At 31.2% G+C, this 15948-nt stretch overlaps 1 protein-coding gene across 1 annotated transcript; it reads right to left on the bottom strand.

Moving 5' to 3' along the window:
* Positions 1–10162: 10162 nt before the first annotated feature.
* On the bottom strand, positions 10163–12949 carry LOC106770413 (phospholipase A1-Igamma1, chloroplastic). Its single transcript, XM_014656225.2, has 2 exons — positions 11525–12949; positions 10163–10492 (listed from the first exon to the last, which is right to left on the bottom strand). The coding sequence occupies exons 1-2, from the start codon at positions 12856–12858 to the stop codon at positions 10243–10245; spliced, it is 1584 nt and encodes a 527-aa protein (XP_014511711.2). The 5' UTR covers positions 12859–12949; the 3' UTR covers positions 10163–10242.
* Between the last annotated feature and the right edge of the window lie 2999 nt (positions 12950–15948).

Raw genomic sequence — 15948 nt, 5'->3', positions numbered from 1 at the left:
TAATAAGGGGTGATTTAATCTTAATTTTAATACTTATATTTTTCAAAATTAAAAATTTTAAAATTTTTACTAAAAATTATGAGACTAAATATGAAAAAAATGTAATAAAAATGCTTACAAAATCTCAAACTGTAATTTCCTGAGGCGTGTAGATTCACTGTCCTTAAGGACTTATCTGCGATGTATTGCGCAAGTCCTCCAGGATACAACAGTAACTTCTCGAAAATATTCGAGGATCACAAAACTAGCAAGAAACCCTGATAGAGTTTATACCCAAGATAATTTTTAGAAGAGAAGAGAGAATGAAACTAAGAAGAGAGGAGGAAAATAAGAATGAAGAATGAGATAATACTTATTTGGGATGTGTTTTGGAATGGAGAAAGAGTTTTCTATTTATAGAGTTAGGAAAGAATAAAATCAATAAAAGACAATAAAAACAATAAATAATTTGACTGGTGCAGTACTTAAAACAATTTGACTGTTGCTAATTAATAAAAATATTAACGTTGCAAAAGTTTATGGACGTTGCGCAACTTTCAATTGCAATAAAATAATAATATGTTACAGCAATCCCCCACATATTGCAAAAGGAAGTTGAGAGAAAAGTAAAAGAAACTTTTATCCTAGATCTCATAGGATGTAATGTGTAACGCCCCGACAACTTACAGGGACTGCTGACTGCCCCCACACATCAACACGAGGCTTTCCAGTGTGCTTTGTCCTCACTCACACACTTTTCGAGAAAACTTTCCGAAAGGTCACCCATCCCATAATTACTCTAGGCTAAGCACGCTTAACCATGAAGTTCTTATGAGTTAGGCTACCAAAAAGCAAATGCATTTGTTGATATGAGTAGTCAAATCAATTCCTTTAAGCTATCCTTCAACTGTATAGTCTCATACCTATACAATCTCCAGATCCCTCTCATTCCGGTGTATGTTCGATTCGTCCATAGCCCCCCGCCCTCGTCAGTGCCCGGGTGTCACATGCCCACCAGCTTTCGTCTGGTTCGTCCTCGAACCACACCATACTGGGAGAGAGGCTGGGCTCTGATACCATTTGTAATGCCCCGGCAACTTACAGGGACTGCTGACTGCCCTCACACATCAACACGAGGCTTTCTAGTGTGCTTTGTCCTCACTCACACACTTTCCGAGAAAACTTCCCGAAAGGTCACCCATCCCATAATTACTCTAGGCTAAGCACGCTTAACCATGGAGTTCTTATGAGTTAGGCTACCGAAAAGCAAATGCATTTGTTGATATGAGTAGTCAAATCAATTCCTTTAAGCTATCCTTCAATTGTATAGTCTCATACCTATACAATCTCCAGATCCCTCTCATTCCGGTGTATGTTCGATTCGTCCATGTGCCCCTTCCACTTGAAGCCTGCCAGGAGCCGCTCCTTGTCCGTGCCCCCTGCACCATGCTTCTTGCACCGACGATCACTCCCCGCCCTCGTCAGTGCCCGGGTGTCACATAATGCATTAGAACTGATATAGCAAGCTATATGAACCAGTCTTAGATTGAGATACTTAACACATAGTGTAGTTGGTACAGCAAGGTATATGAACCAAAGACACTTGACGTGTGTTAGAGGTTTATCAATCACAATACACCCCCACAATCCTTGTTGCTATCATTGTGTTGCGCTTACTAGGCCATACGCGTGCACGGTATTCATGAGTGCTCTAAAGATCATGCCAAGATCTCATGCAAGTGGCCCCACTTGACACTCATATAGGTGATTTCATCAAGTGTATGCTGCAAATTATACACCACCGATAAGGGATATGAAAATCATTAAAAACTTTGTTTAAGCTAAAATTCTTTCACCACATAGAATTTTAATGACAAAGTTTAACCTCTCAATAATGCAGTCTCTACCACTTTCACACACACACACACACACCATAGGAAGGGTCATAATTGATTAAAATCAATTTAGTGCAATCAGAACTAACAAGTGACTTGTTTTTACCCATATGAACCTTATTCATGGGATCTTCAATCACAAAGGTTGAGTTACCATCACTTGTTTGTTTGCAAGTGGCTTAAGTCCCATTCCCCTCGATGTTTCTAGTAGCATTTGTCTTCCCAGGGGTTTTTCCCAGAGGATCCACTGTATTCCGTTCTGACTTCACATAATCAATGGAAATAGTTTCACTCTTTAGCAGCTGCTTCACCAAATTATGTCTCTATTGTATATGTCTATTCTTTCCATTATAATTCTTTATTTTAGCTATAGTTATTGTCGATTGGCAGTCACAGTGTATTGATACCGATGCGGTTGGTTTCATTCCCAGTGGAATGTTTGCTAAGAAGTTTTTCAACCTCTTAGCCTCGTTTCCAGCCATCTCAAGAGCAACAAACTCAAATTTCATTATTGATCTAGCAATAATTGCTTGCCTGGTTGATCTCCATGTAATCGCACCACCCCCAAGTGTGAATGCATAACCACTGGTGGATTTTGTCTCGTCTGAATCAGAGATCCAGTTAGCACCACTGTACCCTTCTAGTACAGCGGGAAATCCACTATATTCAATGGCATAATCCATTGAACCTCTTAAGTATCTCATAAGCCTAGCAAGTGCATCCCAATGTTCTTGATTTGGACATTGAGTGTACCTACTCAGTCTACTTACTACATAAACAATATCAGGTCTAGAAAAGCTCATTAAGTGCAGTAAGCTCCCAATTATCTGGGCATACTGAGGCTGATATAATGATTCTCCTCTATTTTTCATTAATTTAGAATTAGCATCATAAGGGGTACTCACTGGTTTTAAGTCATAAAACTCAAACTTCTTAAGAAGTTTCTCAATGTATTGTTCTTGAGATAGTAATATATTATCTCCCTTCCTTATGATTCTAATACCTAAAATCAAATTGGCTTCACCCATGTCTTTAATTTCCAATTTTGATCTAGAAACAATTTAGTTCTAGCGACAATCTCATTACATATACCAAAAATTAACATGTCATCCACATACAAGCATATAATGACATTATCACCATTTTCAGATTTAGAGTACACACATTTATCAGCATCATTAGGTGAAAAGCCAAATTTATTTCTTGAAGTAATTAAATAAAATTACCTACACCCCCACAGTTTTAAATACCTGGTTGTGCTTCTCTTATTTGTAGGTAAAGTATACGAAAATATACTTAAGTACCTCATCTTATTTCTTTTTCTTTCTCTAGAGAGAAATTCTTCTTCATCTTTCTCAAACATTACAAAGGCATGACACATGAAAATTAGGGTTCATCATCCTAACTCCAACGAACTCTAAGTTGTCGCTTCGTCCCCTCTTATTGGTTTTACAATTAACTAAACATAATCCATAATCAAACTAAATACTATCCACACCTCCCATTTCATCTTTTACACACCAATATGTAGTCTTATGTAACCCTAGTATAAATTTCTATAATATTCTAAGAATCAAAACTCAATCTAAAAATACTAAATCATTATTACTTTAATTAATCATTAAAATCTCAATACTTTTCTTTCTTATACCTCAGTAATTTCTTTTTCCAATAAATTAATTTGATTTCCAATAATTTACTAAATAAATAGTAATAACTGTTGAGATTGTTGACAATACAATTTCTATATCAATCTAATTTTTGATGATGACAATACATTGCTTAATAACATGCATATGTTGTTTGCTGTGTTTACATGTTCGTATGCATTTTAACTGTTATATCTGTTAAACATGTATGAAATGTGTTACATGTTCCTATGCTTATTATTTGATATATATCTGGAACGTGTTTATATGCTTTATGTGTTAAGTGCTTTGCATCATTTAAAATGTCTTACTGCACATGTTTTAAAGCTGAAAAACACAAGCACTTTTATAAACTTTTAACTGTGTGACAAAGTTCTAGTATAGTCGATTACATAGTAAATGGATTCGACTATGCTAAAGTCTTTGTGCAGATTTTGAGGATAAGTGCTGTGTGTATTTTTGAGAAGAAAAGAATTTCAAAATGTTTTACATGGTTGATGTCGACTATGTAGTTTACATATTCGACTGTATCTGTTGTTTGATTTGGAATTTTGTTATGCTCTTGCACTCTAACGACTATATTTTTAAAAGTTACTTGAGCATTGATGACTTGGTCAACTATATTGAATGTGTTCTGTTATTTGTTGACCATAGGCTACTAAGTTGACTGAACTGTTATAACTGTCATAATACAGTCGACTGAATTAGTAGCACATTCGACTGAGAATCTGACTGATTAACAGAAATCTATAAATAGACTGAACACGGATTTGTTCTAAGACTTTTGATAAACTGACAATTTCATTTATATTTCAGATTTCTCTTAGCTCCAAGAATTCTCCAAGAAGACGGTAGTGATCTTTCTTGAACGATATTCATTGAGGAGACATTGTACACTTACACTTGTCGATCATTACCTACATAACTAAGGTGCTTCTGTTTGATCGATTTGAAGGCTTGGCATCTTGTGAAGACTGCTGAATTGTGATCAAGGCTTGGCATCCTGTGAAGACTGCTAGAATTGTACCGGTTGTGATACAGGGGGATAGTACACTTTGAGAATTGTTCAAAGTGGTGTTGCATATTGCAGAAGAGGGGATTCTTACTGCAATTATGGTTTTGTTGTGCAACTATATTTTGGTTTTGGGTTAGAGAGGAGATTTAAATTTTTGACGTGGAGGTCTTCTATAAATTCTCATTTGTAAAAACCGCAACCATTATAGTGCATTTGCTTCCGGGTGGAAGGACACTAGATGTAGGCATTGTTGGCTGAACCAGTATAAAAACCTGTGTATGATTTTCTCTATCCCTTATCTTTTACATTCCAGTTGACTCTATTTCTAATGCTGTCTACTACGTTTTTTTACTACATACATTTTTTGATTACTTGCATTTCAAGAAAGTTTAAAAAGTTTTATACTTTGTTTTCAAGATTGCGAAAAGAACATATTTTTGAAACATCACCAATTCACTCCCCCTCTTGGTGTATAAAGAAGCCTACCTGTTTTCCAACAATAACTTTATTCCCATAATTATAATTATTATTAATCTTTTCGTCTCTCTCCCTTTATAATTTATTTTCATTAATTAATATCAATAATTAGTTAATTTATTTTCCATTACTTTAATTTAACTTTAAAATCAGACCTAAGGCTCCAAATAATCCAAACTCTGAATCAGCAACCCAATTAGGTTCAAACTGAACCAACCACAATCAACCGTGTAAACTCTAGGCCTACAACCCAATATATTCAAATCCAACCCAAGATTTACCCATGGCACAAAAAGAAATCCAAGTGGGAAGTCACTACAACCCCCTGACTATCGGAAGCTCCCTTACCGCAACTCAGACAACCATCAACAAGCGGAAACTACCAAGGCCAAGCCAGTTTCAGCTCCAAAAAGAAACTAGATTCGTGAAGAACAGAGACTCTAGGAAAAATCAAATTCAAGCCCTAATCTCAGACCTTAAGATCAAAACAACAACCTGCAAACAACACTCCCTAAAATAGGAACCACCAAAATTGAACCGAGAAAGAATTTGGGAATAAGAACAGAATTTCTTGCAAAACCCCAACCCCAAATCAGAGAACGACGTAAAGAACAACACTTCTCCTTTTAGCGGACGAACCAAACCAGAGAAGAGGTCGCGCCCTCGTCGTGCCATCGTAGCGCCATCGGCCTGCCAGCGTAGTGCCGCTGTTACCGAAGTTCGCCTCTCTCCTGCGAAACAACCCCCAACCAGAGAAGAAGAATGGAGTCTCTCCTCTGCAAATCACGAGTCAGAACGAAAAAAAAGAGGAGAAGAAGAACGACCCAAGCGTCATTGCGAGCCACCAAGAAAGACGAAAACACCACCTGAATTGCGTCATCGTAACGCCGACGTCTTTGCCGCCACGAGTCTTCTGCCTTTGCCCATGAAAAGTATCATACCCTGAGTTGGGTTGTCCGCGAGAAGAAAAAGAGGAGAAGCTTGAAGCTTCTGATTATTCGAAACTAAGAAGAGATTAGCGAAGAGAAGGTTCATCCGCACAATGAAGGACCTTGTAAATGTTCTAGGAAAAGAAACCAAGGCTTTTTCCCTTGCTAACTAACAAAAGGAATTTCATTACCACTTAGGAAATCTGATCCGAGAAAGTTAATCAAGGTCCAAATAATCACTGAAAATAGAAATTAAATATAGGAAACTGTAACCCTAATTAATTAGGGATTATAATTAGAAGAGAGTTTCAATTCCTAATATGTTTCTGATTGTAATTAGAAGGAAACTTAAATCCTAATTTATTCTTAATTATAATTTAATGGAAACCTTAAATTTCACTGTTACGTCTTATTAAAATTTCTCCTTCCATATTTGCTTAGAAAGACAAAGAATAACAACATGAAACATCCAAAAGAGCACAAACATCACATTGTTTTTCACAAAGTATTTAAAATTAAAAACTACAATTATCAATAATAAAATAGAGTTAGATTCACATACCTTTTTGACTTTTGACAATAACAAGATTGAAATATAAGTCCTTAAGATTGTACTAAAAATGCTTACAAAATCTCAAACCGCAATTTCCTTAGGCGTGTAGATCCACTGTCCTTAAGGATTTATATGCGATGTATTGCGCAAGTCCCCTAAGATACAACAGGAACTTCTCGAAAATATTCGAGGATCACAAAACTAGCAAAAAACTCTGATAGAGTTTATACCCAGGATAATTTTTAGAAGAGAAGAGAGAATGAAACTAAGAAGAGAGGAGAAAAATAAGAAAAGAAGAATGAGATAATACTTTTTTGGGATGTGTTTTGGAATGGAGAAAGAATTATCTATTTATAGAGTTAAGAAAGAATAAAATCAATAAAAGACAATAAAAATAATAAATAATTTGATTGTTGGAGCACTTAAAAAAAATTGAGTGTTGCTAATTAATAAAAATATTAACGTTGCAAAAGTTTATGAACATTGCGCAACTTTCAATTACAATAAAATAATAATATTTTACAGAAAAAAACTATAATTTTTAATATTTAATTATTCCTTTTCAAGAAATCAAACTTATTGAAATAATATTTATGTTATATATATATATATATATATATATATATATATATATATATATATATATATATATATATATATATATAAAATATGTTTTTGTTTATATAACATTTATCCTATATTTGAACATACATTTTGTGTTACTTTCTTTAATATAAAATAAATTATAATCACTAATTTTAATCATAAAGTTTTTTTTTTGAAATAATAGTGGATGAAGGGGTAATAAGAAAATAGAAGTTAAACGTTAAAATTGAAATGAAGTAGTTAATGAAATAATTATCCACATGTAGAATGTTGAAGGAGAGAAATGAAAAAGAAAAACGATTAAAAAAGTAAAGGTTATTGATAATAAGATATTTATAACGTATTATTTAAAGTAAATTTAAATTAAAATAAAGAAAAACTAAAAAAAAAAAGAGTAATCACAATAATTATGTTTATAATATTAATGAAATAATTTCTTTTCTTCATTATATTAATTTGGATTAATACATCATTTGGTTCCTTCATTTGGAAGTTTGGTTCAAAATGATCCCATTTTTGAAAAAAGTTCACTGAGGTTCCATATTTCATTAAAAAAAGTTCAATATGGTCCTTTTCGTAGAGACCGTTGAAATCATAACGGTGCAAATGCTAGCGTGGCGAAACCTCAATGAGTTGTTTACTTCGATGCTTACGTGGCATTGTGAAGTCATTTTAATGTGTAAATATTTAATAAAAAAATAAAATGACGTAAAATAGGTTAAGTCTGGGTTAAAATAAAAAACCCTTATCTGATTATGCCATTTCTGGGTTCAACGTTGTTGTGAAACTGGTGATGGCTGTTGATTCCTTGAAGGTGTAATTGGAACATTGTACGTATGTGAGGTAAGTGGTCCTAATCTAAGCCTAATTAGTTGATGTTCTTGTTGTTTTATTTGGAGGTTAGGGTTTAATTTGATTTTGTGTTAAATATACGTATTTTGTTCGATTTATGATAATTTTGGGGGTATAAATTTGTTGTTTAAATATTTTCTGTTGAATTTGGGGATTAGGGTTTAATTTAATTTTGTGTTAAATATACGTAGTTTGTTCGATTGAGGATGATTTTGGGGCTATAAATTTGTTCTTTAAATATTTTCTATTGAATTTGGGGGTATAAATTTGGGGGTTAGGGTTTAATTTGATTTTATGTTAAATATACGTATTTTGTTCGATTGACGATGATTTTAGGGTTATAAATTTGTTGTTTAAATATTTTCTGTTGAATTTGGGGGTAGAAATTTAGGGGTTAGGGTTTAATTTGATTTTGTTGTTTATCCTGTTCTGTAACTTTTGGACTAAAATTTCCAGATCACAAATCCTCCTCCTTTGTCTGACAATTTCATTATCTCTTTTCTCGCCACTTTGCTCACAGCATAATCACCACTTTGCATCATCCTCCTGCAAATTTTTTTCCCACCCTGTTTTGGAACAAGACAAACATCCTTGAGAAGAAGTCATTTTTATCCCACAACCAATGTGTTAAAAAAAAAGTGAACAACTTGAGCGAACCCTAACTAACTCACTTCATTTCTATCCCACCCCTTTTATTATACATAATAACCTCAACTTTAAACATTTCCGCCAACTCATTTCACTTCACAAAGCGACGTAATTGTCCAAGTAAACAGCTCATTCAAGTTTCGCCACGCTAGCATCTGTATCGTTATGATTTTAACGACGTCTACGAAAAGAACCATATTAAACATTTTTTAATGAAATATGGGACCTTAGTGAACTTTTTGCAAAGGTGGGATCATTTTGAACCAAACTCTCAAAAGAAGGGACTAAATAATGTATTAAACCTATTAATTTTTATTTGATTACGATGAATGAAATTTTCTATAAGTTATTTCATTAGTAGATGATCTGTAAAACCTGATGTGCATGTGTGTTTTTCAATAAAAAATAATAAATATTTTAATTAATTACAAAAGTATATATATATATATATATATATATATATATATATTATAATTTTATTGTAAACAATTTTTATTTGTTTTATGATTATTTTTTTATTATAAATAATTATTTTAATTTTAAAAGTAGTTAAATGTTAAAAATGTTAAATTGAAAAATATTAAATTTAAAGAAACAATAAGTAAAATTAATAAAATAACTATTTTAATTTTGAAAAAATATAGTAATGTTTAGATAAGTATAAATATACTCACAAGAACTTGTTCATCTATTTTAATTATTTTATATATGAAAAATTCATAGATTGGTCATAATCCACAGAACTTTACGAGTATTTGATCCTGTGGACTTTTTTAATGGAAGAACTTTTTAGTTCTGTTATTTTTTTTGTCCCAACCCACATGGTTAGGGTCAAATCTTATTATATGGGCCTATTTGACAAGTCTATACATACCCTTAATAAGGAAACTAATTTACTTCACCGTTACTAGGTATGAATTGTCTTATTGTGTGTATGTATACTTGCACAATTTATGCAACAACAAAAGTTGATGAACATTGCAAAGCATCTTTGAGAACTGTTGCAAAACTAGGACAAGGTATTTTACTACGTGGTAATTGTGATATCAAATTGTGTTTATTTTAAGTTTGATTGGGCAAGTTTATCCTTTAGTATAATGATCTATGTCCCATCATTTCATTTATCTTTAACTTGAAAACATTTTTCTTTTCTTTTGAAATAGAAAAATGTATTTTTAATAACTTTTTTTTATAACTTTTTTTACAATCGTTTAGGTAACAGTTTGCGATTGATTCATTTTAAATATACGAACCAATAAAATAATAACACATAATTTGTTGTCAAAAATTGTTAAAATAACATACTCTAAATCGAATTATGATATTTTAACAACTTTTTTTAATAACTTTTTGACAACAAATTATGTATTACTATTTTGTTGGTTTGTATATTTAAAACAGACCAATCACATAAGCTATTATAAAAAAATTGTAAAAAAAAAAATTTGTTAATGTATGACTCAAAAGATAAATATATCTAAATTTAAGTTAACAACTTATTAAAGTTAGGCAACTTTTAAATTTTATATTCAGTCATGTTTTATGAGGTGAAAGTGTTGTAATATTGTGATGATGGTATTAATAAGTGAATTTTATTGCAAAAGGGTTGTATATATGATGAATATTATGAATGAATGCATCATGCATCAGATGAAGTGAGACCGAGTTGGGTGAGATGGTGATGCATATCTTGAGGGTGAACCTCATAAAGGTTTGGTCGTTCAGGCTGGATCCAACGTCCATCATTGCTTCTGATCATCCCCTTGTTCGCATCTTGCCTCCAGTTTGGTGGAATCATGTGATGGTCTTTCAGGAAGTCACATCCTTTATTCACCAGAGCAGGATCTCTACCACTCGCTAACACGAATCTTTCACCCTTTCCATGGTATCTGCACATCATTCTCACTTCCTTTCATTAATTGCACATCATTCACCAAACAACTATTACTACCAATCTAAACACCAAATTAAAAAACAAAATATCTATATGAAGACCAACAAAAATGTTCAAGTCATGCATCACTAATTAGTTCAAATATATCCCTTTCACTATTTTAATATCATCATCAGTTATTGCTTCTTATAATAATCAATGCCCACTAATATCTATCCCCATCTCACCTAATAGCGACATAAGTTACAACTAATATATTATCTTATTTATTCTTCTTCACAAAACGTGCCATACCATATTATATTACCAACTATACCTTCTTTCACAACCGACACACAAGTTTTCAATACAAAAAATTATGTGTCAATTATTGGTTTAGGTTGACTTTTAAATTGGTTATACCATTTGACTTATTTAAAAATCAAATGTGAATCTGAAAAACTATATAACATATAAAAAATTTAAGATCACTAGACTTAAAATATTGTATTCATTTGTTTTTTTAAGTTTGATATTAAAATATTTCTGAAACATTGATAAATTTTAATTTATCGTCTAAGTTAAAAGATTTATATTTTTATTTGATAATTAAATAAATGAATTCAATTAATTGATTTAAAAAAAAAAACTTTTACATAGATATAAGTAAGAGGACAAACAAAAAATTGCACATAAATATGATTATATTTCAAATCGTTTGTAATCAATAATAATAATAATAATAATAATAATAATAATAATAATAATTATTATTATTATTATTATTATTATTATTATTATTATTATAAACTAGCTCAATTAAGAAAATATGCAACATATAACACATAAAAGAACATAAGGGAATTAAAAGACACGCATATGATGTGTCTACCACCCCCGTTGCAGATTACATATGCAACATGACTCTGCATGATTTATTTTAGCCTCAAAGGTTGGTTGGTTCAGGAAAACAGCAAAGAAATCATAGAAGAAGAGCTTAATGCAGAAAAAGGTAAAAGAAATGAAAGTGGTTGAAGATGAAACTGACCCGTCCAGAAGATGCAGAAGAGCTTCCAAGTTATGGGCACAGACTGCATCAGCATTGGGATTCAGAAACGGCGATTTCATGTGGTCAAGCGCCAGCTCCACCCCAACGTGCGAGTAGCTCCATGGCAGCCCCTCAGCCACCTTCATCACCGCCGCCGGCAACTTCTCGTTAAACAAAACTCCGGGAGCCTTGGGCACCACATCATGCACGTTCACCACCCTCAACACCTTCACTCCCAGCCTCTCCAACCTTTCCTTAAACCTCACGTTCCCCACCCGCGGCCCCGAAAACGACATCACCGTAACCGCCACACCCCTACTATCCCTCATAACATTCACTCCCGTCTCCACAATATCATACGCGCTCAATATCGCCAACGCACTCCCCAAACTATGCCCTGTTATCGTAATGCTCACTTCATCGTCGCTATAAATCTCCAGCAATCTCTTCACCTCCGTCAAAACCTGTTCCCGCGCCGAGAACTTGCAGTAACCGCAACTCTCTTCTTTATCCGTGTAAAGATCTAGAAACCCTGACTCCACCTTCACCGTCTCATCGGGACACGGAATCCCGTTTGAGGAGATTGGTTTTAGGAAATCCATGAGGTCCGCCACCCACTCGAGGCACGTGACGGTGCCGCGCCATGCTATGACTATATCGCGTCGGCCGAGACGGGTGGTCATGGCGTCGTCGGAAACGGCGACGTAGCCCGCCCAATTGGCGTGCTTGCTCCACATCTTAGACCAGCGCGAGTGCTTGAAGAAGTTGGGGAGATTGATGTTGGCGGTTGCGTAGAGGTAGCGCGTGACGGTGTAGCCGACGCGTGGCATTTCGAGGGAGGAGAAGAAGTTGCGGGACGTGAACCTGCAGCTGCCGCAGTACTTGGAGAAGGGGTCGAAGTCGAAGGCGTCGTAGCAGGCCTGGGCCATCTCGCCGTAGCGGATCATTTCCATCCGCATGAGCGGGTCCATGGGCTCCAGAAGGCCGGCCCAGTCGTCCTCTCCTTGGATTTGGCGCCAGGCTTCAGGGAGGCGCTTCAGGTGTTCCTCTAGCTTTGGTTTGTAGCTGTGGTCATGCGTTGTTGCTTCCTCCTGTTCTTGGTCTCTCACGGTGGAGCTTGAGGAGCTCTCACGTGTGGCTAGTTTGATTGAATTTTGGGTTCGTGTGAGAGGTGTTTGGAATTTGTAACGGGGTAATGGGAAGGTAAGTTGGCACGTTTTGGGGAAGGGAAAGAACATGTTTGAGATTGAAGGAGCAGCCATGGCCATGTTCTCGGGGAAGAAGCCTTCTATCAAAGCAAAATTATACCTCCTGCTTTTATATAAACTATTCATACTCTAAAAATATTATTAATATAGGTGTGTACAACCTGGTGGATTTGGAGAATATTGGATTGGAGTGGGTTTTATTATTAAAACATGTATATACGTATTTGTGAGTTTATTTAAAGAGATTTAGGGGTTGAAAAAAATAAATATTTAAGTCTATAATTTGGTTATGAATAGAATTAATATAAGAAATTATTTATAGGAGAATGATATTTTAACAATTCTTTTTTAACAACTTTTTTACAACATAATACGTGTCACTATTTTATTGGTTTGTTTGAATTTATTCTAAAAAAATATTTGAAATGGACCAATCACAAACTGTTGCATATGCATTAAAAAAGTTGTTAAAAAAGAATTGTTAAATAAATTTTTTCCTTATTTTATTTATAAGATTAAAAAATTAATTTGTCTATATAATAAGTAGTAGACATTGTAAAAATACAACCGATAAAACAAGTGTAAAAATTATAGATTAAATTTAAAATTATAAAGGATATATATGTAGAGAAATGTGTAGAGTATATTTTTTTAAAATATAAATTAGTGTATGAATAAATTAATATAATGTGTATTATTATACTTAGTGTATTATTAATAAACTTATATGTAAAAACAAACTCATCTAATCTCTTATTAATGTACAAACAAATTTATCTATTATATATTCTTAGTCTCTTTTAATTAATGTACAGAATAATTCATCTAAAATATTTTGTTGTCTATTGATGTATAAACATACTCATCTAATGTGTATTTATACTTTCTAATGTTTTTCGTCATACTAATATAATTTTTATATGAAGAAAATTATATAATATGTATTTCAATATTCATCTAATAAGTAAATGAATAAATTTAACTAATGTGTATTAATATAGTAGTATAATTTGTTAGTGAAAAGATTTGTTTAATATATATTGATAAAGTTATCTAATCAATATATGAATAACTCATCTAATAAGTATTATTAGACTTGTCTAATGAATAAATTTTTCTAATATTTTTTCCTTTACTTATTTACAATTTATACTTAAACTTCTCAACAAAATAAAGAGGGATAGTAAGGTAATTTTCTTATTATCTTATCGTATAATTTTTTTTCTAATGTTTATATAATGTTTATGGTTAAACTCATTTTATAAATATTCTTTAATAATTTATTACTTGATAAAGTAATTAAAAATTATAAAAGCACAAATTAAGAATAGAAAAAATAGAATAAAAATATTAAGAATGTAAAGAATAGTGTATAAACATATTTTTATTTTTATCATAAATCAATTTAAAAATAAAAAAAAATCAATAAAAAAGTAAATAACTTTTATGCACATGACAAAAAAATAAATATAAATAAAAAATCAATTTAATAATGTACTAAAATATCCGTTTTGGGAGAACAAATTTTTTTTTATAAAAGATAAATTTCATAATATCTTTTTTTCTTATATTATAGTAGATAGATTATAATAGATTATTTTTATCTAATGTTCTTCTAGTTGTTAGACTTACCTAATAAATATTCTTCAATATAATTTATTTCATGACCAAAATTAGAAATTATAAAATATAAAATTAAAACTAAAAAAAATAGTATAGAAATATTCAGAATGAAAAAAAAATAGTATAGAAATATATTTCAATTTTTAGGATAAATCAATTTAAAAATAAAACAAATAGACAAAAAGTAAATAACTTCTATGCTAATGTGACACAAAAATAAATATATAAATAAAAAACAATTTAGTAATGTTCTAAAAATTCAACTTTTAAGATACTCGTCAACAAAAATAAAGATGGATAATAAGATACATTTCTTAGTATTTTTTTTTCTTACATTATTATAGATTATTTTAGTTCAATGTTATATTTGTTGCGAGACTCATTCATTTAAAAATAAACCATAAATCAATTTAAAAATAAAACAATTTGATAAAAAAGTAAATAACTTTTATGCAAATGTGTCAAAAAAAATATAAATAACAAAGTAATTTAGTAATGTTCTAAAATATCAACTTTTAAAACATTGGTTAACCAAATAAAAATAGTAAGAAGGTAAATTTCCTACTATCTTCTTTTCTTAAATTATAATAAATTAGAATACATTCTTTTTAGTCTAGTGTTTGATGTTAAATTAATTTAATGAATATATTTTTTAATAATTTATTAAATGATTAAATAATTAAAAACTATAAAAAAACATAAAATTAAGAATGAAAAAAATAGTATAAAAATATTAAAAACGAAAAAAATTGTATAGAAATATATTTCAATTCTTAGGATAAATTAATTTAAAACTCAAACAAATTGATAAAAGCGTAAATAACTTTGATGCACATGACAAAAAAAAACATAAAAAAATAATAATTTATTAATATTTTAAAAAAACTAACTTTTATGACACTGTAAACAAAAATGAGCAATAAAATAAGTTTTCTTAAATTATAGTAGATTCTTTCTAGCTATATCTACTGACTTAGCTAATAAATATTTTTTTAATAATTTATTAAACGAATTAAATATGGTTTTAGTTCTTTAAATATTAATTTTTTTATTTATTTAATTTTGTGATAAATTTTATTTATCAGAAAAAAATTAGGTGTTTATATTTAGAATTTGATTCTTTTTCTTCCTTTCCTTCATTTTCTTTCTTTTATTTATTTATTTTTATTTCTTTTTCTTCTTTTTTAGTGTCACTAGTGACTCTTTCAATTCTGTCGTTATTGATTGCTCAACCTTTTCTCCCTTTTCTTTCTTTTCTTTTTCATCCTCTCCTCTCACTCTTTTTTTTTCTCCACTAATGTCACCCGTGCATCCACCACTATTATTTTTCCTGATAGAGATCTTCACAAATCTCTTCTTCCATTATTGTCAAGCGGTAAGGAAGATGTTGACTACCATACGGCTGAAGAGAGTTAGATTGTCGATTGGTATACTAGCACCAAACGATAGAATCATGGATATCGTTTAGTTGTAATGTTACATTTTGTTATTTCTATTTTTCCTATATATATATATATATATATATATATATATATATATATATATATATATATATATATATATATATATATATATATATATATATATATATAT

Source organism: Vigna radiata, chromosome 8 (genome assembly GCF_000741045.1).
Source record: "Vigna radiata var. radiata cultivar VC1973A chromosome 8, Vradiata_ver6, whole genome shotgun sequence".
Lineage (NCBI taxonomy): Eukaryota > Viridiplantae > Streptophyta > Magnoliopsida > Fabales > Fabaceae > Vigna > Vigna radiata.
Note: the sequence above shows the minus strand (reverse complement) of the source record. Positions and strands in the feature narration are given on the sequence as shown.